Below are 26,332 nucleotides of genomic sequence, written 5' to 3' on the forward strand. Positions count from 1 at the left end.
GTGGTTTATATTGGCAGTTCTGAATGTCACTGTGTGGATGTACCATAATTTATCCACCAAAACCCCTAGGTTGGGCATGTCCAATGTTTTTTGTTTCGTTTTGTGTCTTTTTAGGTCGAGCCATGCAGCTTGCAGGACCTTAGTTCCCCGACCACGGATCTAACCCTCGCCCCCTGCAGTGGAAGCGCGGAGTCCTAACCACTGGGGGCTTGTCCAATGTTTTGCTAGGACTGGTACTGCTCTGGTGAACATCTTTACATTGTTTAGAATATTCTTTACACTCAAATCCAGGAGGTATGATTTCAGTGTCAAAAAGCAGCCAGAGCATAATGCTCTTGATCCATGTCGCCAGACTGCCAGAGGCGTGCAAGGGTCTGGCTCATGTGCTTCTGGTATCACCAGAGCTCCAAAGTGGCTGCACCGCAGGCCACGTTTTGCATGTTGTTGTTCAGCCTTACACAGCAGCAGGGAAACAGTCCCGTGAGGAACCGGCGGGAACAGTGTTGACAGGACCTGCTGGAAGTCGTGCAGCATGTGGGGCTGTGGTCTGCTTCAGAGGCCCAGGACGAAGCCCCGCGCCTTCACAAGAGGCTCCCCCTGTGGGTTTCTGATTTCCCAGACAGGACCATGTGTTATCCCAACCATCCAGGACGCAGAAGAAAGGGCACGTGATGGCCGTTCTTACCCAGCGGTTCAGTGCGTCGCAGGAGTGCCTCTCCTGGCTGACTGCTGACGGGGCCATGTTGGGCGCTGGGATGGCATTAAGTCCTGGATCTGACACACAACACAGAGAAGGGATTCGCCTCCCAGAAACACAGCTAATTACAAAACACCCCTCCAACCCCATTTCACTTAGCTCCCAACGTTAACCTGAGAGAAATGTCTCAACCGGAAATCAAATGTATATCTCACCATGAATGAACAAAATGGCACATACATACGACGGAGTACATACAGCCGTAAGAAGTAAGGAAAGTCTGTCACATGCTCAACATAATGTACCCTGAAGGTGTTATGCTAAATGAAATAAGCTAGTCACAAAAAGACAAACACTGTGTGATTCCACTAACATGAGGTAAAGTTGTCTAATTCAGAGAGACAGAGAGTAGAATGGTGGGTGCCAGGGGCTGGGGGAGCGGGGAATGGGAGCTAGTGTTTAATGGGTATGAAGTTTGTTTTGCAAGACAAAAAATTTCTGGAGAGCTGTTGTCCAACGATGTGAATATATTTAACACTACTGAACTGTACACTTTAAAATGGTTAAGGTGGTAAATTTATGGGGTTTTTTAACCACAATTAAAATTTTTAAAAAATATATATGTTACAGAGGGTTTAAAGCTTTCACTTTTTTTTCTCATGAAAAATACAACACTTGAATATATTCTCACAAATAGAATTCTTAATTTCATTTAAAAAGTTTTTCTTTCAAGGAATTCTGAGGGAAAATCAAAGCATAAAATTATAAGTTACCAACCAGTCTACCAGCACTGAGCACCGTGCAGGGAAATCAGAGACCCAGGAGCACACCAGGCCTCAGAACACAACTGGCCTCCTTTTGTTAAATGGTCGAGGTGCCTGCTTGTGTCAGGCACTCTGCTGGGCACGGGGTTATGATATGAGGCAGACAAGGTTTTTGTCAGGGTGGTGTTTACCTTCTATTGAAGAAATAGCATAAGGAAATGAAATGAAATCACCATACATTGTTGTTAGGGCCTTGAAAGAAGGCAGGAGCTCTGATATAATGTGAGGGAGTCACCTTGGACAGGACAGGCAGGGAGGGCCTCCATGAGGAGGCGGACGCTGCGGAGACCTGAATGGTGAGGAGGAGCCAGAAGAGCGGGGGGGGGGGACAGCAGTGCAGCGGTCCTGCTCTGGGAAATGGTGGAGTGTTCTAGAGACTCAGGGAAGACCAGTCTGACTGAAGAACAGTGAGCAAGAAGAGGAAGTCGGAGGGGAAGGCAAGGGCTAGGACCCGCAGGCCTTCCATCTGGAACGGAAGATACGCAGGCTTCTGGGCAGGGAGGTGACAGGATGGGGAGAGCGGACGGGAATGGAGCGTGTGGAATGTGTGGAAGTGAGAGGTCAGGTGAGAGGGGACCGTGGCCGTCAGGTGAAAGATAACAGAGCCCTGGACTGGGTAGGGGGGCACTTGGGACATTTGTTAAAGATAGAGATTCCTAGATCCAGCTTACTGAGTCAAATACTCAGGAAGGAGGGCCCCCAACTCTATTTTCAAGGGACTCTCTCTCATTCATTCCAGCACTAGTCCAGGGACTGGTGTTTGGAAAACACTGGTTTAATCATAGGAAACTGTCAGGAAAATGCTAAGGCAAATAGGTCTGGAGTTCTTGTGAACATTATTAAATTTTTTTTGAAATGATGATAAGATTCTAGCAATCAAAATATTTTAGATTATTTAGTTAAACTTGAAGTGGTTTAAAATTCAAAGCCCTTAAACACAGATAGAAAAATAACCCCCTTTTTAAAATCACCTACCTGAGCCTGGTAACTCCTGGAAAAATCTGAACACCACCACTGGCGAACTGAGCTCATCCTCCACCTAAAAATGGAATCTGATTATTACCAAGTAACAGTAAATTTCAAACACCTACAAAATCAATCAGTGAGCTTGAAAAACAGGCTACAGACATTGGCACTTAAACACATAAAGGGAATTCCCTGGTGGTCCAGTGGTTAGGACTCGGTGCTTCCACTGCCTGGGCCTGGGTTCAATCCCTGGTCGGGGAACTAACTTCCTGCAAGCCGAAACACACACACACACACACACACACACACACCACCACCACCAAAAAACCACATAAAAAAGTTCAAAGGTTAATTTCATTTGCTAGAGAAACAAAAATCAAGGGTTTAGTAAAATTCTTAGACGTAATTATAAGCCAGTCCCGAGAATACATGGCTGAATTATAACATCTGACACTGGTACCTTGAAAATGAAAAGTGGGAGGAAATTTTAATAATTATGGATAAACATGGGTCTAACGTGAAAGATCAAAAAAGGCAAGGAAAAAGTGGCACTAGAATCACTGTCGAGCGTCCGAGCTTTCAAGAATCCAGAAGTGACGCCACCTCAAGCAGGACTGACTGGAGCTTTTTCTACTCACCCTCTACTCACCCTGTAAAACTCTCTGAGCAGGATGCAAGTCCTGCTGGCAAAGTGGATAACCACAGTCTAGAACTGAAGCTACGTTTTTCTAAATCATTGAAGCGGTACTTATATTCGGGACAGGCATCAGACAACTATCTTCACTAACAGATTTCATAACAGATGAAGACGTCCACTGCATTAAGATTGCACAGCACTAGGTTCATGTTCTCCACTGAATGAATGTACAGTGAGCCGTCAGCTTTCCCGTGGGGTCAGGACACAAAGGGAGCGGCAATGCCCTTGACAGACTGTGGTATTTGAAATGGGGGGAGGTGGGAGAAGGGAGAGAAGATCTCTAAGCATTTAACAATTCCAGTACTACAATTCTCATCTTGAAACCATTTCCCAAGGCTCTGCCAGTGATGGCTCACTCATAGGGCCACAACAGGATGTGCTAACTGCAGAGACAGGAAGTAGCTGGCGCAAGATCTTCTCTACTAAGCTTTTCAAAGGAACAGTGGATGTGATTCAGATCAAGCAAGAGGTACATTCGAATCTGCCAATTATTTATTGAGCCAATTCCTGTGCTTTCATAGGTACTATCTCCTTTAACTTTCACATAAACAAATAAATCTATTAATACCTTTAAAGTTAGAGGGGTTTAATATTTATATAGAACAAAGTAAGCCCAATAAGTAAAGAGGAACGAAGTGACAAAATTCTACACCCATTCCCCTATTCTCAGTTAGGATAAGGCAGAATGACTTGAGTGCCAAGACTTCTATAGTCTTTTGTTTCTTATTTCTTTGAGCTCAGTGGTCTCAAATGTCAGCCTGCATAAGAAATCCTGTACAGGGTTACATACATAGAATTCTGGTTCCGGCAACATGGTAGACCAAGCTAATACTTAAGTCATCAATTCTAAATACCTGAAATGCTTGATTAAATGTCACCAATAACCAAAAGAAGTTCAAACCATTGCTAGGCTCACAAAAAAAGGTGAATCCAGAAAGAAGAGAAAACAGAAAGAATAGTGTAAGCTGAGCTGCAGGGGCTGGGGGGCGGGGGGGAGCACGGATGGGGCCTGGAACTTCGCTTTAATGTCTAAGGTCATGGGTTTGAAGCCCATGTGAGGGATGGTGCTGAGTTTACATAAAGCCAGGACCCTTGAAAAACACTCTTCATGAAAAGAGAGAAAAACTCCACCCACTGATCAGTAAGAAAGCTTAACTCTGCCTGATACTCTGTAGAGAGAGAAAAAATTCTCTCATGAGAAATCAAAATGTCAGGTGTGTTCTGCACCTGGGTGTGATGTCCTCTGTAGTGTAAGACTCCTAGAGCTGTGAAACCAACATAAATAAATGGACCTAGGCCAGTCACAGAAGAAAAAAAAAATTTAGCTCATAACAGAAAAATTACAACACACACAGGGAGCAAGAGTCAGCAGACACAGCTGAGAGGAGAATTTGTGGCCCCAAGAGCCGAGACACTGAAACAACCATCGGAACAGACGTCGATCACTGTGTTTCAACAGAAACGAAGGACCAGAAATCTTTTTTTTTTTAAGAAGATGCTTATAAAACAGAGAATAACTTGAAAAAGAACTAATGAGAATATCCTGAAATGAAAAAGAGGTCACTGAAAGTACAAACGCAGTGAATAGGTTAAACAGCAGATTAGATGCAGCTCCGGAGCAAATTACTGAACTCCAAGACGGATCTGAAGGGCTACACTAGAAGGCAGCAAAGAGATGGAGGTATCCAAGAGACTGATGGAAGGTGGGATGACAAGGTTCAATATGCAGCCCACTGGGGTTCCAGAAGGTACGACTAGAGAAAGAGGTCATAGCTGAAAAAATGAATTTTACAGGATTAAGAAAAAGAATCCTCAGGTTCAATTAGCACAAGTCCCAAGCAAGATTAAAAATAAAAATCCTTACTTAGATATATCATGGTGAAAGTGGCAGTACACTAAGGACCAAGGAAATCTTAAAAGCCAGCAGAGACGTAAACACGAAACCGTGTTAACTGCCCCCCAGAGGCATTTTGGAATTTTCAGGCGTAAGAGTGACAATATTAGAGTTTCCCCTCACATGCTGACTTTAGAATCTACTCCATGTGCTGGATAAGAGTCCTGTGAAACAACAGCCTTATCAGAATGCAGTTGCAGAGGAGACTGAATTGGGCACTGATAAAGTGGGGCACAAGCACCACCCCGGGCCCTGGAAAAGGCCTTGGTGCTGGAGGTGGTGAGCTCGGGCAGTGGGCTTGTGCTTCTGGGATGGGAGAGGCTCCTGAAGGGCCGTCCAGATGGGAAGGAAGAAGGCCATGGACGCCTGGAGAAGGGAGTGGCTGAGCAGCAGAGAAGCTCTTCTGTGATAACCTGGGGTCAAGTCCTGGCTTTGCCACATACTAGTTCTGGGACTCTGGACACACGACTCATCTGAGCCACAGAAATGGAGATAACGCCACTCTACCCCAGAGACTTATTGTGAGGATTCCGGAGTCAGTACCTATGAAAGCACTAGACAAATACTGTGGTGAGGAGCAAAAGACACTTAATAATTGCTTCTATTTTATGGTGCCTGACAGTCTTCATTTTGCTTTCCCACGCATTATGTGATATACCCCTCATAACGAGCCTGAGGCAGGAGGAATTCACTCTCCTGTAACTGACCGCAGAGGGATGGTGCACTGACTAAGGTCGCAGGCTTTGAGTGTGCATCCAGCTCTACCACTGCCTCGCTGGGCAACCTGGGCACGCACTCAACCTATCTGTGCCTTACCTTCCTCACTAGTAAAAAGGGAATAACCACTGCGTCCAACTCACAGATTCTATGTATTTATTCACACTCGCATGCCTACTGTACGCCAAGTATCATACTTGGCACAGGACATAAAACCATGAAAAAACAGACAAAAGTCCTTGCCTTTACAAGGCTTCTACAGGGGAAAAACAGACAACAAACAAATACAGACCACGATTCCAGGTAGTAATAAGTTCAATGAAGGAAAAAACCCAGAGCCCAGAGAGTGATGGAAGGTGGTGGATGTTATTCTAGGTAGGGTCGGGGCTCAGGGAAGGCCTCTCTGAAGAGGTGATATTTGAACTGAGATCTGATGGATAAGAAATCAGTAATGAGAAGAATTAGGGGGAACAGTGTTTTCAGGTACAGGGAACAGCACATACAAAGGAGACTTGTGAGGGTTAAAAGAAATAGGCATGAAAGGGACTTAGTACCACGTATGCTACACAGCAAGCATTTCACAAACAGCAGCTGTGATGATGATGATGATGATGATGATGGATTACCGACAGGCCACGATGCCTCATGGTGTCTGCCAGTTACTGTACCCCCTACGGAGCAGAGCAGCCACTGCAAGGAGGGAGGGCGCAGGGTTATGCCCGGGCCACATGTGGCCTTACAGAGGCGCTCCGAACCAGCTGGAGATCAGTTAGCACCATCTGCTCCTCCCTGCTTGGAGGAGAATGAGGAAGGAGAGGACATGAAGAGGAGCCCCAGAGGGCTCAGCAAGGGTGGGACAGGAAGTACACAGGCCCAGCACTGCCTTCACCCCACCAGCGCACTCATTCTAGTCCATAATTTAGTTCTCTCTGTTTGCAGTCAAGGGCGTCCAACCAACATACCTTCACCGACAGCTGAGCTCACAGGCTTAGGAGGTTAACAGAATGAGTCAGTGTCACAGGGCCCCAGTGGTACTGCTGAAATTGGAACCCAAGTCTCCTGACTTACATTCATCCCTCTGCTTCTCCAGAGGGGCCACTGTCCTCTTCCAAGCTAGGACTTGAGTCACCTCAGGTCAGCTGAGTAGCTCCAAGCTCCTACTCAGAAGGCAATGTGAGCAGCCCCCATTCACGCACTTAAACCGAACTGTGTACTAAAGTGGAAATAAACTGCACTCACCTGAACCCCAAATAAACTCAAACATTCGTTTTAAACTTAACTGTATCCTGCAGAATTGTCAAAGAAACACCAGTGACCCTGTTTAAATTAGAATCTGATCTACATTTTTTCTGAAATCCTAAAATACAATGAAGCAAAACATGAAAACATTCAAACCTGAACTGATACTTGGTTATCAGACCCCCTACATCCTCATCTACTTGTCTAGTTACCAGCCTTAGGGCACAATCTCTGACAGATGGTGGCATCTTTCAGGAAGACACCAGGGCAAGAGGAGCAGGGCCACCCCCTTTTCTCTGCCTTATTCCCCTTCATGCAAATGCCAACTCTGGGGTCAAAGGGTTTCAGAAAGAGTAGCCCAAAGCACTCACAGACAAAATGATTTTTCATTTCAGGAAGATGGGTGTTCTAAAAATCCTTGGGCAGGTGAAATCAATGGTGCTTATTACATCTTTGTGCAATGCTAAATTTTAACAGAATAAAAACTGCAAATGGATTATATGAAAAGCACTGTATGGGTTCAAACAGTATAAGGGGCAAATTTCTAGGCTTCTGCTAACTGCAGAATTAGGTCATCAGTACATGCATGACTCTCTCCCAAAGAATGTGGTTTTACTGGAGCTGCCACAATTCCATGGACATGCATCAAATCTGGAGAAAATCATTCTAAGTCACTGAAGTTAAGAGTTATTTACTTCAAAAAACAGATCAAATTATGTACTATACCAAGATTTTGATGTGGTTCACTTTCTTCAAACTTTCTTGCAATCGCTGACTCTGCAAATGACAAAAAAACAGCTTATGTAATTTCATATTAAGAAGCGGTTTTTATGAGGGTCTTTGCAGGTCTGCAAACAAGGATCTCAGGCAGATAAAGCCATCTGCAACTTGATGATTTCTAATTTTGGCTGCCAATTTTTGCATTTAAACATCTGCAAATATTCCCCAATATTTCAGTTACAAGTTACATTTAGTGGTTCCAGAAAAGCTTTTTCTAATGAGACATATGTGAATTTGTCATATTAGCAATATAGGTCATTCAATCACTACTGAGTGCAAGGCAACAAAAGCAAAATTAAACAAGCAGACTATGTCAGACTAAAAAGCTTCTGCACAGCAAAGGAAATAATCAACAAAATGAAAAGGGAACCTATGGAATGGGAGAAAATATTTGCAAATCATTTATTTGATAAGGGGTTAATATCCAAAATATACAAACAACTCATACAATTCAACAGCAAAAAACCAAACAATCCAATTAAAAATGGGCAGAAGATCTGAACAGACATTTTTCCAGACATACAGATGGACAACAGGCACATGTAAAGATGCTCAACTTCGCTAATCATCAGGGAAATGCACATCAAAAGCACAATGAGATATCACCTCACACCTGTTAGAATGGCTGTCATCAAAAGACAAGAAATGACAAGTGTTCACAAGAATGTGGAGAAAAAGGAATGCTTGTGAACTGGTGGTGGGAATGTAAATTGGTGCAGCCACTGTGGAAAACATATGGAGCTTCCGCAAAACATTAAAAATAGAACCACCATATGATCCAGCAAGTCCACGTGGGTTATCTGAACTGAAGAACATGAAAACGCTAATTCGACAAGATATGTTCACTGCAGCATTATTTATGATCACCAAGATACATACGGAAACAACTTAAGTGTCCATCAAAGGATGAATGGATAAAGGAGATGGGATACACACACACACACACACACACACAGACAAACACACACACAATAGAAAATAATCAGCCATAAAAAAGAATGAAATCTTGTCATTTGCAACAACATGGGTAGACCTTAAGGGCATTATGCTAAGTGAAATAATTCAGACAAAGACAAATACCATATGATCTCACTTACATGTGAAATCTAAAACAAAACAAAACAAAGCTCATAGCTACAGAGAAGACTGGTGGTTGCTAGAGGCGGGGGCTGGGGGTGGGTGGGTGAAAGGGATCAAAAGGTACAAACTGCAGTTATTAAAAATGAGTCATGGGCTTCCCTGGTGGCGCAGTGGTTGAGAATCTGCCTGCCAATGCAGGGGACGCGGGTTCGAGCCCTGGTCTGGGAAGATGCCACATGCCGCGGAGCAACTCGGCCCGTGAGCCACAATTACTGAGCCTGCACGTCTGGAGCCTGTGCTCGGCAACGAGAGGCCGCGATAGTGAGAGGCCCATGCACCGCGATGAAGAGTGGCCCCCGCTTGCCACAACTAGAGAAAGCCCTCGCACAGAAACGAAGACCCAACACAGCCATACATACGTACATACATACATAAATAAAAAGAATGTAAGCAGACAAGAATATCATTAAAAAAATTAAAAAAAAAAAAATTAAAAAAAAAAATGAGTCATGGGGAATATAGTCAATAATACTGTAGTAACTTTTTTTTTTTGGCCACAACTTGCTGCTTGCAGGATCTTAGTTCCCTGACCAGGGATTGAAACCGGGCCCCAGCAGTAGAAGCATGAAGTCCTAACCACTGGACTACCAGGGAATTCCCAATACTGTAGTAACTTTAATACTGTATTGCATGTTTGAAAGTTGCTAAGAGAATAAATCTTAAAGGTCTTTATCACAAGAAAAGAAAATTTTTTGTAACTATGTGTGGTGATGGATGTTAACTAGATGTATTGTGGTGATCGTTTCACAATGCATACAAATATCAGATCATTATGATGTGCTCCTGAAACGAATATAATGTTATATATCAATTATATCTCAAAAACAAAAAACAAAAAACAAAATACCAGGGACTTCCCTGGCGATCCAGTGGTTAAGACTCTGTGCTTCCAATGCAAGGGGTGTGGGTTCAATCCCTGGTCGGGGAACTAAGATTCCACATGCCACATGGCGTGGCCAAGAAAATATTAAAAAACAAAAACAAAAACAGAAAAAAAACAAAACCAAACTACCGAGTGCAAATGTGTGCGAGGCACAGTACCGATATTGGGAGGAAGAGCAAAGGTAAATGAGAGTGCACAGCACCGTTAAGAGCTCGTCAGAAGCACAGGGTCTGGAATAACCACATCTGGGTTCAAAGCCTGGCTCTGCCCCTTACCACCTGTGGGACTGTGGGTAAATTACTTATCTGCCACTTACTAGCTATGACCTTGGACAAGTTTTTCAGCCTCTCTGTGCTTCCGCTCCCTCAACTACATAGTGGGGTGACAGTATCTATCCTCCACAAGTTGATACATGTTAGGTGTCTAGAACGTGGCATGCGTTACATAAGTGATGACGACTGTCATCATCGTTAATATCTCAATCCCAGCTCTCTCATCACTAATGTGGGGACAAAATAATATATACTGCATGGCCTGGGGGTCATTAATTCAACAGATGTTTGAGTGTTGGACACAGGAAAACCCCTCATGAAAACTAATTCTTAATATGTTATCAGTGGACTTTACATTCTGGGGAAGCTGTAGGGACCAAATGAGAGCCTGCATCCACGGTGCTGCACAGCACCTGGCACTGAGTAAATGCTCAGGAACTGCTTCTCACGAAGATGAAGATGAGAAGGAGGAAGAAAAGGAGGAGGACACTGATTTTTGCTCTCAGGGAACATGTGACCTGGTGCGGACTACAAGGCAGGACTGGACACAGGCGACCACACCTGCTAAGCCACCATGCGGTTTTCACATGTGCATTTAGCAGCGGTGAGTCAGCAGCAGAGTCAAGTGCTCAGGAGGGTTTGAGATCCGCCACAGCGTTTGCTGGCAGGAAGATGCCAGAGCTGCAGTGACCTCAAGGGTTTGGTGGCTGATTGTCATCATTATTTTCCTGCGCCCCATAAACCAAAGGGATTTGAAAAACTGTCCCTGGGGCGCCCAAACCTTCCCCAAACTGACTTAGTTACCATGGTGATGAAGGCTTCTCCTTCCAAAGGACCAAACCTCAAGATGTGAGCCAACAGCCCAGTGAGAAAATGTTTTTAAAAATGTGGTGCTTCTGTAAACATAATGAACATAAATCTTAATATTACTTAATGTAAAAATGAAACTACTTCATTTAGAATGTTTCTATTTCATTAGAAACTAATGTTAAAATGAACTAGCCTAATATTATGAACCAAAGGACTCCTGCTACAGTAATATGAAAATACTAATTTTTCTTAAGTATAAAAATGACACGAGGAAGTGTCAATTCCAAGAATATATTTAAAACAAAGATTTATTTTTAAAACTATCTGCATACCTTACTATATGACTAGGTGCTGCTGTAAGAGCTTTACATGTATGAACTAAGTCCTCATAACAATCTTCCATTACATCATCACCCCTATTCTACAGGTGAGAAATTGGAGGTACAGAAAGGTGACATCATGCTTTAGACTTAGGTAGAACTCAGCTCTCAAACTGTGTAAATACGGCATTTTTTTTGCTTTCTAAACTACAACATAATTATATATTTTTCACAATTAGAACACCTCAAACAGAGAATTAAAATTGTCCCTAGAGCCTTGCAATTTGGGAGCCCAAGCCAGCGTGTGTTAAAAATATCCATGCCATCCTTACTCCCCCCAACCATCACAATCCTTTACCCTCAAGAGTCGGTCAGTCAAGTGGAACATTTATCCCGGCTTCTGCATTCTTCTCCACTCCTTCGCTGTCACCTTGTGACTTCTTTTCTCCCCCATGCTGTCACCGGCATTCATTTTAATCTGATTTCATTTGGACACAAAAGCTGGGACAGCCCCAGCAGTCTCTCCCATAACTTTGAACAAGAAACCTATATATGCAGGGAAATTAGTCTGCTTGCTTATGAGATGGGAAATCCAGACAACAAAGTATTGGGGGGAGGGTAAATCAATGAAGCATTTTTCTGTCTCTGTTTTTGCCATGGAGTATCTGTGACTCATTGGAACTTCAGGTTTCTACTCACCAGCTGACAGGCATGCTTAATCCTCTCCACAATCCCATCAAGTCCCAAGTATTGTAAAGACAACCACAGTGGCAGGGCACGGAGCTTGTCTGTTGGCTTATTTGATGTAAGACCGGCAACTAAAGTCTAAAAAAGCCAATATGGGTTTATTAATCACAGCCAATGAAATCACATAGCAGAACTAACTAGTTACCATTTACTATGCACTTAGTTTGTGTCAGATGCTATGCAGGCACTTGGCTTGCATTATTCATTTGATCATCAAACAACTCCATGAGGTAAGTATTCTAGGCAACTTAGCTCAGAGACCTTGCTTTGTCTAAGGGTTCATGGCTACGATGTGGCAAAGCCAGGATGAGAATCCAAATGGGTTCATCCCAGAGCTGGAGCTCTTAGCCATTCAAGAGGCAGCCCCTCCCAAGGCTGTTCTGAGTATCCTCAAACACCTAGCCATTATCACCTGAGCAAGGTATTAACTGTTTAAGAAGAATCAATGAAAGCTTATTTTGCATGTGCCTATCACTAACTGATCCACTAACAAGAACCACCACTATGCTTTTAAAAGCTATATCATGTTACAACCTTTTAGACAATGTGGATCAAGAACCTTAAAATACTCTTACTCATTATTAATTCCACTTCTGGGAACCCAGTCTAAGGAATAATTTGAAACACAGAATGATGCTCATTATTTTAGTAACAAAAATTTGAAAACAGCCTAAAAGTTCACAAATGGAGAATGATTAAATAACTGTGGTACTCAAGTGATGGAATATTACACAGTGATAAAAAGTTTTTCATACACATGGGGTAGTATGGGGAGACTAAATAGAAAAATATATATGGTATAGTTTCATTTATGTTAAAAACATTTTTTTCAAAAAAAAAAAGTCACAGAGGTAACATTAAGGAAAATGTTCACTTTTTCCTTTTTCTGTATTTTGCCCCCAGACCCAGTGATTATTAGCCACTCCCCACTCCCTCCCAGTGAGAGTAAGCTTACCAAGGCAGGATCGTCGTGCTTATAAAGCGTCACAGCAGGAACTGCTGGCAAACCCAGCCATGGGCCTGGAGTCAACGTCATGCTGTCACATTTGGTTGCAGCCTACCACAGAGAGAACAACTTCTTGTTAGACTATCAGGATACACTAAACCCAACATATTTCTCCATTCATAAAAACTGTGAAAAGCCATCAGGGATTAAGTGATGTTAAATTCCTTCTTAAAAACACAGTATTCAGTAAATCAACAACATACCAGCACTGATGAGGAGACATAACCTAGAGCCAATGTTGCCAGATTCACACTGGAAGAAAAAACACAGACCTAAGAACTAATTATTTACTGCTGCTTATTCACTAAGTACATACTTTAAATTTAAAAATTTTTTTAAAAAAGGGCTGTGCTGTTCCACGCTGACATTTACATGTCTTTCAGCTGTGTTGGTAGCTTTTATAACAGCAACATAAAGTGGGGTACATATACAACTTTCAGGAAAACCTGGAAAATGCATTTTAATCAAAACGTAATTCAGGGGGTGACTTCTACTTATTTAGTGCAATGGGTGTCTTATTTTATATTATTTTATATCTTTGGTAGATACCAGCATTATTCCCCAGTCATCATTCCTTCCCAGAGGGACAACAGGAACCAGCAACGCACCGTGTGTGTGTGACGTCCTGGAAACGGACTACCTGGGCTGCCCTGCATCCCCGCCCCTCTCTTCTCGTAGCAGCACTCCAACGGCCTTCTGGGAAGCCACCCCAATCTCCTCTATGAGACCACAGCTTCACAAATCACCTAAACTATTAGGAGTGTTACACTTCCCTGGCCACAGCAATTGGCTCGGCATGAGACTCCTGCTGGGACTTCTGACCCTCTGCACACACCTGGAAAGGCGGCTGGAGTTGCTGCAGCTACTCTGCACCAGAACAGGAAAGGCTATCTACAGACGGAGCCACCACCATGGAGGAACTTCAGCCAAGTGACCTGGCTGACGTGGTGCCTAAGGCCAATCCTAACACTGGGCTTCTTAGCTATGGGAGCCAATAAAACCTCTTCTTGCTTAAGCCAATTTGGGTAATTTTGTAATGTGCAAGCCAAAGAGCCCTTAGTGATGTATGTGACGACAAAGTGAGCGCCTCCTGGGCACTCTGCCAGCCCACCACGCAGCCAAACTCCCCTCCACTCACCCTTTCACGTGGAGCCATATGCCGTACTGCTCACAGAGCTCTTTCAAACGCCCAATCTTATCTGTGTGCCCTACTGCTGCAGTTCCTAGGATAAAACACACAAGAAAGGAGACTAAAAGAAACAAATATTTTTTGAGTCTTTGCAGCATGATAAAAGCTTCTATATACATTATCTCCCTATGAGAGAAGTAACATTGTATCTCTGTTTTATTGAGATTTTCTTGCTGGACTGGCTTAAAATCAACTTTTGCAAGCTGGGTATTCAAGTTTTGAAGAGTGTGTATTGTTCACTATATGTATCTATAAAATCAAACTTGTTAACTGTGTTATTTAAATCCTCTATATACTTATTTTCTATTTACTTGATCTGTTGTTTCATGAGAAATATATTCAAGTCTCCCACCAAGATTGTGGTTTTGTCAGTTTATACTTGTATTCTATCAACTTTTCCTTTATATATTTCAAAGTTATATTCATAAGCATTCATACCTGTCATATCTCTGAGTAGATGCCATGAATTATTATTAATATGAAGTCTATTTTATCTCACAGCAACCTTGCTACAGTACTTTTGTTTCGTTAGCATTTGCCCAAGATATCCCTTTTCCACACTTACTTTTTGTCACTTTCTGGGTTATTTTTATTTAGGTGTGCTCTCTATAAAAAATACATAGATGAATTTGTTTTGTTTGTTTTAACCCAATTTGAGAGGTCCTTTGTGTTTGTTTTGTTTTTTGTTTTTTGTTTTTTGCTGCACTGCACGGCTTGCGGGATCTCAGTTCCCTGACCAGGAATTGAACCCGGGCCACGGCAGTGAAAGCGCCGAACCCTAACCACTAGACCACCAGGGAATTCCCGAGAGGTATTTTGTTTTAATGTAGAAAGCATTCTGAAGTCAGTTTAAACACGTTACACACTTTAACCCATTCCCTCGGTGATCTGTTTACACTGCAGGCTTTGCTGGGCAGATCCTCCTCACAGAGCCTTTAGTAAAATGCAGAGTCACACATTCTCCCAACTGTCCTAAATTTCCAGTTAGCAGAACCCACCTAACAAGATTCCAAACGCTCACCAACGGCTTCAACAAACACAACTAATACAAGTGCTTCTTTTGCAGTGGTTATGCCAGGAAAAGGGCTGACAACTCCACTCCTCCCCCCACCCAAATCTGTCTCAAATTAAAAAAAAAAATCTAAAATGACACATTTAGTTTAGTCGAAACAAGATCAAAGGCCAACGCATGGGTTGTGTCACATGAGCCATCAAAACATAAAGCACTGTGCCGTGTTTAAGTGACTGGACCACATTCAGATTCTCTTCATGTTTTGGCAACGTCTGCTTGCTAACCACTGGGATGTGCGCTCTGGTGACGGCAATGCAGTCACACTGGTAAACCACTCAATCACACGTAAACTGCAGCCTCTCCCATCTATTAAGTGATTGATAGTAGACTGGTTATGTTTCTTTTTAAACATACAATATACTAAGTCAGGCGGGAAGTGGTAGTTTTTCTGCTGGCAACAACGTGGATATGTGTTTTTTCTGTTTATTATTATTTTTTAAAATAATTAGCTTTACTGATTGAAGTATAATTTACATACAATAGAATCCACTCATTTAAGGCTATGGTTCAATGAATTTTGACAAATACAGTGTGCAACCACCATCACCCCAGAAGTTCCCTCATCCCCCCTGAAGTTTCACCCTTCTCTCTACTCCTCACTGGCCCCAGACAACTGTGATCTGTTTTCTGTCACTGTAGTTTTATCTTTCTAGAATCTCATATAAATGGATCATACACTATGTAACTTCTTTCATGTTTGGATTTTGGTACTTAGAATGCTTCTGAAATTCATCTGTGTTGAAATGCGTGATCAGTAGTTATTTCCATTTATTGCTTAGTATCCCATGATATGTTTATACTACAATTTGTTTATCCATTCATCAAGGGAAGGGCATCTGGGTTGTTTTCAGTTAGGAATATTGCATCCCTAACTGAAGGGATAGTTCCAGTTACTCTGCATCCTCACCAGTGTTCGGCATTGTATTTTTTTATGTTCTCCATTCTAACAGATATATAGTAGTAGCTCACTGTGGTTCTGTTTTGCATTTCTCTAAGCATCTTTTCAAGTGCTTATACGTTCATATATTTTCTTTGGCAAAGTGTCTACTCAAATCTCTTGTTCACTTTAAAAACTGTACTGTTTACCTCCGTAATATTGAATTGTAAAACTTCCTTATATATTTTGGATATAGTCTTTTGTCAGAAAAATGTTTTGCAAATATTTTCTCCCAGTCTGTTATTTGCCTTTCCACTTTCTTAAGAGAGTCTTTTGGATAGCAAAAGCTTCTTTTTCTTTTCTTAATTGAAGTATAGTTGATTTACAATGTTGTGTTAGTTTCAGGTATACAGCAAAGTTATTCTTTTTCAGATTCTTTTCCATTACAGGTTATTACAAGATACTGAATATAGTTCCCTGGACAGCAAAAGCTTTTAATTTTTTTTTTTTAATTTATTTATTTTGGCTGCATTGGGTCTTCATTGCTGCACACGGGCTTTCTCTAGTTGTGGCAAGTGGAGCTACTCTTTGTTGCAGTGCATGGGCTTCTCATTGCAGTGGCTTCTCTTGTTTTGGAGCACGGGCTCTAGGCGCATGGGCTTCAGTAGTTGCGGCACGTGGGCTCAGTAGTTGTGGAACATGGGCTTAGTTGCTCCGCAGCATGTGGGATCTTCCCGGACCAGGGCTCAAACCCGTGTCTCCCGCACTGGCAGGCAGACTCTCAACCACTGTGCCACCAGGGAAGCCCAAAAGCTTTTAATTTTTGATTAAGTCCAATTTATGGTTCTGCCTTTTGTGTCCTAAGAAATCTCTGTCCTAAGCCAAGGTCATAAAGATCTTCTATATTTTCTCCTAGAAGCTTTATTGCTTTGGCACTTATGTTTAGACCTATGAACTATTTATAATTAACATCTGCATACAGAATGAGGTAAGGGTTGAGATTCAATTTTTTTCTATATAGATATCCAATTGATTCAAGACCACTGGTGGAAAAGACTATCCTTTTTCTCTTAAATTATCTTGGCATCTTTGTAAAAAAAACCAAGTGACCATATTTCTATGAGTGAGTCTGTTCTCTTCAGTTAATCTCACACTCTCTTATTTGTAGCTGTACAGTAAGTCTAAAAGTCAGATAGGATAAGTCTTCCAGTGTTGTTCTTTTTCACAATTCTTTTGGCTCTTCTTAGATCCTTTTATGTCCATATAAATTTTAGAATCAGCTCATCAATTTCTATAAGAAATTGGAAGTCTGCTGAGATTTTGATAAGGACTGAGTTGAATCTATAGATTAATTTGGGGAGATTTGACTTAATAATATTGCGTCTTTCAACCCATGCACATGGCATATTGTTCCATTTATTTGGGTCTTCTTGAATTTCTCTCAGCAACATTCTGTAGTTTTCAGTGTACATATCTTGCATTATTTTGTTAAATTTATCCATAAAGGTTTTTTTCTTGATGCTATTATGAATGGCATTTAAATTTCAATTTCAGTTGTTCATTGCAACCTTGATAGATCTGCTTATTAGTTCCAATGGCTGTTCTTTGTGGTTTCCTTAGGACTTTCTACCTATACAATCATGCCATCTGCAAATAAAGACAGTTTATTCTTCCTTTCCAATCTGTATGTCATTTAATTATTTTTCTTGCCTTACTCCACTGTCCAGAGCTTCAAGTACAATGCTGAATACAATCTGGTAAGCACAGCAGAAAGTGGTAGTTGACCTGCTGTCTCAAAGGTGGACATTTAAATGTGACATTTAAAAATTTAATTTAGGGCTTCCCTGGTGGCGCAGTGGTTAAGAATCCACCTGCCAATGCAGGGAACACGGGTTCGAGCCCTGGGCCAGGAAGATCCCATATGCCGCGGAGCAACTAAGCCCGTGTGCCACAACTACCGAGCCTGCGCTCTAGAGCCCGCGAGCCACAACTACTGAACCCACGTGCTACAACTACTGAAGCCCGTGCGCCTAGAGCCCGGGCTCTGCAACAAGAGAAGCCACCGCAATGAGAAGCCCATGCATGCAACGAAGAATAGCCCCTGTTCACTGCAACTAGAGAAAAACCCAAGTGCAGCAACGAAGACCCAACAGAGCCAAAAAAAAAAAAAAAATTCAATTTAGAAAGGAAGCACATGAAGGAATAGAGAAGCACAACCTAAATGAAAAAGTATATACACACAAACAAGAACTCCCAAAACAAACCAACAATTAAGGGAATCTAATGAGCTAAAACTTTAGTATTGTAATTCTCACCACAGTGCTGATACTGACTTCCTTAAACATGTGGCACACAAACATTCGTAAGACTTGATCTCTTTTAGGCTAACTACCTAGCCTCTTTCTTGTATGTCCAAAATGGAAGATTCAGGTTCATGATACCTACCAGCATTTGCAACAAGCAACAGGGGCAGTTTTCCTCGTTCTATGTCATCTTTAATCAGTTTCTCCAGGAAGGCAACGTCCTGGGATTGAAAGACAAACCACAAAAACATGAGACAACCAGCATAAAAGCATATACACTGAAAAATTATAACTTCTAAAAGAAGCAGATGACTCTCAAAATTTATCAAAGCAATTCTTTTCTTGACAATTTTCCTTTTTTCTCCGATCATAGTTGTGAAAATAAAATCGTTTTCCTTGAAGACTAACTAGAAAAATCAGTTAAATGAGATTAAAGTTAGAAACTGCATATACAGAACCAACATTTCTCTAGTTTTAAACATCTACAATAAAAAAAAAATGTTCTCTCAACCCCCCCTCCCAAAAAACAACCAAACATGTATCTTCGATATTACTCATTGATGTATCTGAACCAGAAAATCTAATTACCTTGAAAAAGAAATGCAGAACCCTAAAACCTATCCCTTTTGCTTCTGACTTCAGTATGGAAAGGCATATCACTTGCATGTCTAAAAATAAGCAGAATCCAATGCCAAGGATTACAATAATCAAAATCTGCCCATTCATAAATCCAGGCAACAGTGATAACCATTTGAAAGAATGAGCTTTAGAAGGAATTTCTGAGGCTTAACTGGACTCCATGTTTCTACGTAAAACAGGTGATACAGTGATTACAAGATTCCTTAAGAGCCAGGTACTCCTCACCTTTATGCCAGCCAGCCTTCCTGGACATTCAAACCTGGCGGCATGTATTATGCAATGGGAAGATCTAAGCAATCCATGAATAAGCTAATAATTATCTGGAGGCCAGCAAACAGAACTACAGTTTAAAGGAAGGCACGGTTTCAAAACACAATTCTTTATTATTTTATAAACCTAAAGAACTCACCATCTGATGCTGGGATCCAAACATAGTGTTACAGGGCACACGACACAAGCAGGGGAAGGGCAAGCCAAGCTGCAGGAAGAAACATGCAATTTAACAAGAAAGATCTTTGTCACCATTCCCTTATGTCCCCAAAAGATTGTGGCTCTAAGTCACAATTATTCTTTTTAAACATTCTCTCTCCTTAGGAACTCTTAATATGAGCATTTGGGGGGATAATTTAGAATCCTTCCTCCAAGGATTAGTGGTAAATAACACCGGCTAAAGGCATTCAAAGTACAATATCTTATTTAAGGGTCCACCCATTCCTAAAAAGCAATAGATATGGACTAGCAGATGTACATATCTTGAGAGAAATGAAGTCAGCATTATGGAGACAGTAATTGTCAAATAAATTTTATATTCCTCATTTTTAGCTTCCAAATCCTTAAGGAGTTTATGTTTTAGGAATTTTTTTAACATTTGCAGCATATTGCTCTGTATAACTAAGACTTGGAAGCATTTAAAGACCAAAAATTTAATGAGCACTTTATTCACACTTTTTCACCTTAAAGAATTTTTCTTTTAAATTATGAAAGTGAAAGCCAAGTAAAACACACAATAAAAAATTACAGAAATTAAAAGTGAAAATACCCCCCCATAAACCACCAATCTGCTACTGTTAACAGGTTAGTATAGAACCTTGCAGATAATTGCTAGGCAAAAATATATACATTTATATAAATATATTTTTCTAGGTATAAAAAACATATGCATATAAGCATGTACACACTTTTTAAAACATGAACATGACTCTTCTGCCATCTACCTTTCCCACTTAACAGAACACTCTCACACATCTTTTGCAGACTGGACTGCTGTTCCAAGACAGCTTTGGGTCCATAAGAGCCTGGCCTATAGTAGATACTCAATAAGTAATTTGTTTCATGTTTCTACAGAGATATTGTAAAACTCCTTATTTTGTACACCCTCAAGAAGAGGACATAATTTCTTGCCACCAATGACCACAGCTCAGAATCAACTTAAGCCCTGAGTTTCCCCTATGTATCTCCCTGGACTCCTCCATCTTACAAAAGACAACCCCTCCAATCCTATGGGTTTTGCTTTAAAACATTCTTGGCCAAGAGGCTTAACAAGTTCTTGACTGAAGGTAGCCCCGTAATCAGGCTACCATGAACTTTAAAAAATGGTAATGCTCTTTGATCTAATAATTCTAGACTGGCTCTGAAAATCCATCTGAGGAATACAACCCAAAGTATAGAAAAGCTTCAGGCTTCCCTGGTGGCGCAGTGGTTAAGAATCTGCCTGCTAATGCAGGGGACACGGGTTCGAGCCCTGGTCTGGGAAGATCCCACATGCCGTGGAGCAACTGGGCCCGTGAGCCACAATTACTGAGCCTGCGCGTCTGGAGCCTGTGCTTTGCAACAAGAGAGGTCGCAATAGTGAGAGGCCCGCGCACCGCGATGAAGAGTGGCCCCCGCTTGCCACAAGTAGAGAAAGCCCTAGCACAGAAACGAAGACCCAACACAGCCATAAATTAATTAATTAATTAATTTTAAAAAAAACCCACAAAGTATAGAAAAGCTTCATGCAAAAAGATGTCCAGGGGCTTCCCTGGTGGTGCAGTGGTTGAGAGTCCGCCTGCCAATGCAGGGGACACGGGTTCGGGCCCTGGTCTGGGAGGATCCCATGTGCCGCGGAGCAGCTGGGCCTGTGAGCCACAATTACTGAGCCTGCGCGTCTGGAGCCTGTGCTCCGCAACAAGAGAGGCCGCGATGGTGAGAGGCCCGCGCACCGCGATGAGGAATGGCCCCCGCTTGCCGCAATTGGAGAAAGCCCTCGCACAGAGGCGAGGACTCAACACAGCCATAAATAAATATAAATAAATAAATAAATAAAATTAAAAAAAAAAAAAAAGATGTCCATAACAGCATTATACAAACAGCACTTCCTCAAAATGGTCATAAAAAGCAAAAGAATGCAAACACTCTAATTGCCCAAAAGGGAAACAGTTAAAATACTATACACTCACTTGAAGGAATATTATTATGAAGACATTAAAAACCTACTTTACTTTGGAGAATTGGTAAAACATGTTATGAACCTGTTATAACAGTAAGTGAAAAAAGCCAGATATAGCTATGTAAAAACACACATACACTCTGATTAAGCCAAGTCTGAAAAGAAATAAAGTAAAATGTCGACTGTGGTTGCCTTTGGGCAACTAAAAAAAAATACATATATATATATCTAAATTTATTAATACACATTTATACATAATAATGACAAAACAAGCATATAAGAAAATCACCTTTCTTTTCACTTGAAAAAAACAGCAGCTAAAGAAAAACTTCCAGGACAGAACAAAACATCGTTTCTTTAAAATATCCACCTTATGCCACATTACCTGATTACAGAGGTACTGGCCCAGGCCAGGCCTAGCAGCAGCACTTAGATATATAACAGGCGTCTTGTTATATAACACATTGAACCCATCCACCACAAAGTCTTCATAACGGGAATGAATGGCAAGCCTACAGATCTTTGCAAGTCCTTCTCTTTCTTCTTCGTGGAAATAAGCACAGCCATTTTCATACCTGTTAAGAGACACCCATATGTCAGTATGTTCTTATCTCTGATTTTATATCCCAGTCTTATAACCATGGAAGTAATTCTTTTCTCAACCCGGAAACTATTACCCAGATCAGTGAAAGGAGATAGGAATCACCCTCATCTCAGAGGGCTGACACCTCACTGCAGCTGGAGGTTATAAAGAACAGCGGCAATGACCCCTCATCCACACCCAGCTCCAGAAAGAGCAGAAACTATGAAAACCAGTAGAGAATAGGAATCCCTCAGATATAAAAAGGCTGAAGATCATGGACTGGCTTACTTTACAGGAAAGCCAGCACTGGATAATGCAGGCATGGTTCTTAGTAGTTTCAGCCCTAAAACATCCAAAGTTAAGTAAAACTGTCAAAAATGCTAGTCAGGCTAACTTTTGCTTTCACTAATATCTGCCTGGGACATTTTATTCTTCTCAATCTCCAAAAAGAAGGACAGAGAGATTTTCAGTTACAGGTGCTGGATTTTTATTAGAACAGAAGAAAATTTCTCCTTTGCCATACAGTTAGGCAAACTCATACTCTCGCCAGGTCAAGCTCTTTCCCAGCATCTGAAAACAAGTCTCCCAAGTTAAATGTTCCAACGTTAGGTAAACATTCCTTTTCCATAAACGTAATACCATAAATAAACACAAAATACCATTGGTCCCATTTCTTCTACTGACTCCTTAATCTGCTAGAATTCCTTAATAATGCCAATATTATCACAGTATAAGGCAAATTTCAATTTCATAACACATACTCATCTTCCTTATGACAGCATTTCCTTTCTACTAAAGCACAGCTAATACTTTGATTAAAAATACTTGAGGGGCTTCCCTGGTGGCGCAGTGGTTGAGAATCTGCCTGCCAATGCAGGGGACACGGGTTCGAGCCCTGGTCTGGGAAGATCCCACATGCCGCGGAGCAACTAGGCCCGTGAGCCACAACTACTGAGCCTGCGCGTCTGGAGCCTGTGCTCCGCAACAGGAGAGGCCGCGACAGTGAGAGGCCCGCGCACCGTGATGAGGAGTGGCCCCCGCTCGCCACAACTAGAGAAAGCCCTCGCACAGAAACGAAGACCCAACACAGCCATAAATAAAGAAATAAATAAAATTAAAAAAAAAAAAAATACTTGAATCTATTTCACTGCTGTACCTTCTATCAACATGTGCCAATTAGGAATCTTAAGAACAAGTAACTGTGGACATTATCCAACATGTATGTGCTCATGTTCTCAGCTCTTTACATATATTAATTCATTAGTTCATTTAATCCTCACAACAATGTCATCAAATAGATATTAAGGCTATCCCCATTTCATAGATAAGGAAACTGAGGCATGGAGTGGTTAAGCAACGCTTCCAAGAGGAAAGGGAAGAGGCAGAGCTGAACCCAGGTAGCATAGCTCCAGAAAAGAGATCTCTCACAGTCTATACCCAACGCTTAAATGTCTTTACCAGAAACTAAAAACTTATTACCTGAAAATTCTGCATAGCCATAAGGTAGTGTCTGAAAGTATCCTAGTTGTAAGTTTTCTCAGCTTCTCTTTGTCCAGAGTTGAAATGTAAGCTCCCAGACTGTGCCCCAACAAAGCTATATGACCTTGTTCTCCAATATTCTGGATTCTGTTAATCAAAATTTATTAGATTAAAAAAAAAGTATTAGTCAAAGCATAAATAAATAAAACGTAGAGACACATTATTCCACAGAAATTTCTGTCAGACTTGAAATGCATTTAATGGCCTAGAAGGCAGACACTGAGATACATTTAGAAAATTCAATGCATAAGGTATTAATAGTTTGGGGGAAAATTATTTTTTTTTAATTCAAGTCCTAGGAGATAAATATCTGTTTTATTGAATACCAACTAAATTCACAAACTGTTTTTGAATAATTTTCTCCAAAAAAGTTTTTTAAATTAAATACCAGTTGAAGAACTATGGAGAGTAGAGCTGAGATAAAATGTGCAGAAAATTTAAGAATCAATAGACGAAGATCAATTCCCTGCATTAAATAGCTATTTATAACAATACAGCACATTCAAGGGGAACCAGGTATTGTTTTACATATTACTAAAGTGGATGGACTAATTTCCCTTATAAAGAATAAATGTAAAAAGAAAAAAAAAATTGACAGGATACTGGGTAAAGGAGACAGTTCATAGAATAGGAAATATAAATGGGTCTTAAAACATACAAAAAGACACTTAATCTGGTTCATAAGAAAAATGCAAACTAAAACTATGCTGAAATATCATTTCTCACCTATCAGACTGGCAACGATCCTTAAGTCTGCTAATACTCTTTCAGGCAAAGGTGTGGGGAAAGACGTACTCTCACACATTATGGGTGGGAATGTGAACTGGCACAATTCCACGAGGGGAAGTTTGGCAATATCTGCCAAATTTACAAATGCACAAACTTATCTGGCCCAGCAATCCCACTTCTAGGACTTTAATCTACAGAAACACTTCTTCTATGAGAAATGACACATGTACAGAGTTACTGGCTGTAGGAATGTTTGTAAGAGTAAAACATGAAAAGTAGACTAGTTAAATAAAATATGGCTCATCCATTCAGAGTAACACTAAACAGCTCTTAAAGGAGAAAGCTCCTTGTATACTGCTATGCCAGGAACTCCAAGACATAAATGAAAAAGGCAAGGCACAGAACAACGTGCATAGTATTTAGGTACTGGAGGGGGTGAGCACAGACATTTTGCTTGGGTGTACATACACATGAAGTATCTCTGACAAATACACAAGAAACTGGCAACTTATCTCTAGGAAGGAGAACAAGGTAGGGAGGCAGAGGTAAGAAGGAAAATTGCCTTTGTATATACACCCTTTCTATATTTTGAAATTTGAACTGGAAGAATGAATTACTTACTCCAAAAAAATTAAATTTAAAACTATTAAAGAGAAAATGAAACTAAATAAATTGCTTGATAGATGCATAAACAGAAATAAAATAAACAGATGATTCACAGACAACGTGGCCTGCCACCAATGAATTCAGCTGCAGCACTTCTCAGCAATCAGAGGCGGAAGCACAGGAGCAGAAGCAATCAGAAACAGAAAAGCACACAGCAGCTATTCTCCGGCCCCTGTGCCAGCCCCTCCCTAAGACACCAGACCATAAAAACGACAAGATTTTAGTAAATGACTTCCTTTTACAAAATATATTATCTAAAATATGTCAATGTCTCTCTGAAGAAACTGAACATCATTTGAATATCACATGTAACTAGGAATTAAATATAGCTTATTACTGCAGAAACTTGTGAGAATGCAATCATTATCAAAATCAAGAACACATATACTTTGAAACAGAAGCTGCCAACTGTTCTCCATTACCGGGTACTCTGGGGCTCCTCATCTTCATCTCCGTGCATCAGGTTCTGAACTAACTGGAGGATGCTCACCATGTCTTGTCCACTGCGGAACAGAAAAACAGCTGACAAACAGGGGGAAACTGCACACGTCCCTCACCAGTCTCTCACTATTTTCTCTCGTCTAAACTAGCTTGACATGTTTTCTTTTTTAACTGAGGAGCTACGAAAGAAATAATGTGTTTTGAGATACAGTATACATCATTTTTAAAACAAACCTCAAATTATCAACTGAATTCTGAAAATAACCTTACTTGCGATTAAATCTTCTTCCTAAATATTAATTTGATTTTTAAAAATTTTACCAGCTTTAGCAATATTTCTCTACCTGTTCATTTGAATCTTGGAGACTATTTAATAAGCATGTAATAAGGGCCGAAGTAGTCCTTATAAGCTGTTGGAAGGTCACAAAAGCAGCAAGAATATTCCAATGTCACTGGTGTATCTAGCTTCCCTCCACGTGGGAGTCTTGTCTGTTTGTTCTAACAGAGCTAAACATGAAATGGAAGCATGATTTATTATTACCTCTTCCCCAAGCTGGGGAAACTGCAGATTCGCTTGGAGTGTAAACACTTACTTCTATCCAAGATATGTTTTTAAACGCTCATCACATGAGGAGGTGGAAACTTAGGAGAAGAATGTGAAAGGTGAAGTTCTAAGCAATGGCAAGGCAACTTGTAAAACATGTGACGTCAAAATACTATCACTCTATTAATGAGAATGTGACTAATAAAAAGTTCTCTCTTTCAGGCTTCCCTGGTGGCGCAGTGGTTCAGAATCCGCCTGCCAATGCAGGGGACACGGGTTCGAGCCCTGGTCCAGGAAGATCCCACATGCCGCGGAGCAACTAAGCCCGTG

The 26,332-nt window shown here is 41.1% G+C and overlaps 1 protein-coding gene across 3 annotated transcripts in view; it reads right to left on the bottom strand.

The window, feature by feature from the left end:
- PDXDC1 (pyridoxal dependent decarboxylase domain containing 1) overlaps positions 1–26,332 on the bottom strand; it is a 56,316-nt gene that overhangs the window by 9,133 nt on the left and 20,851 nt on the right. For all 3 annotated transcript variants that reach the window (XM_082361205.1, XM_082361207.1, XM_082361206.1), the window contains 12 exons: positions 25,440–25,520; positions 23,563–23,709; positions 21,886–22,075; positions 19,482–19,550; positions 18,576–18,654; positions 14,131–14,215; positions 13,196–13,244; positions 12,942–13,043; positions 11,939–12,064; positions 7,761–7,811; positions 2,497–2,560; positions 686–774 (listed from right to left, as the gene is read on the bottom strand). In XM_082361205.1, the coding sequence (XP_082217331.1) occupies positions 686–774; positions 2,497–2,560; positions 7,761–7,811; positions 11,939–12,064; positions 12,942–13,043; positions 13,196–13,244; positions 14,131–14,215; positions 18,576–18,654; positions 19,482–19,550; positions 21,886–22,075; positions 23,563–23,709; positions 25,440–25,520 (1,132 nt within the window). The remainder of the gene's footprint in view (positions 1–685; positions 775–2,496; positions 2,561–7,760; positions 7,812–11,938; positions 12,065–12,941; positions 13,044–13,195; positions 13,245–14,130; positions 14,216–18,575; positions 18,655–19,481; positions 19,551–21,885; positions 22,076–23,562; positions 23,710–25,439; positions 25,521–26,332) is intronic.

This window comes from Balaenoptera borealis (assembly GCF_965194805.1).
Source record: "Balaenoptera borealis genome assembly, chromosome: 16".
Taxonomy (NCBI): domain Eukaryota; kingdom Metazoa; phylum Chordata; class Mammalia; order Artiodactyla; family Balaenopteridae; genus Balaenoptera; species Balaenoptera borealis.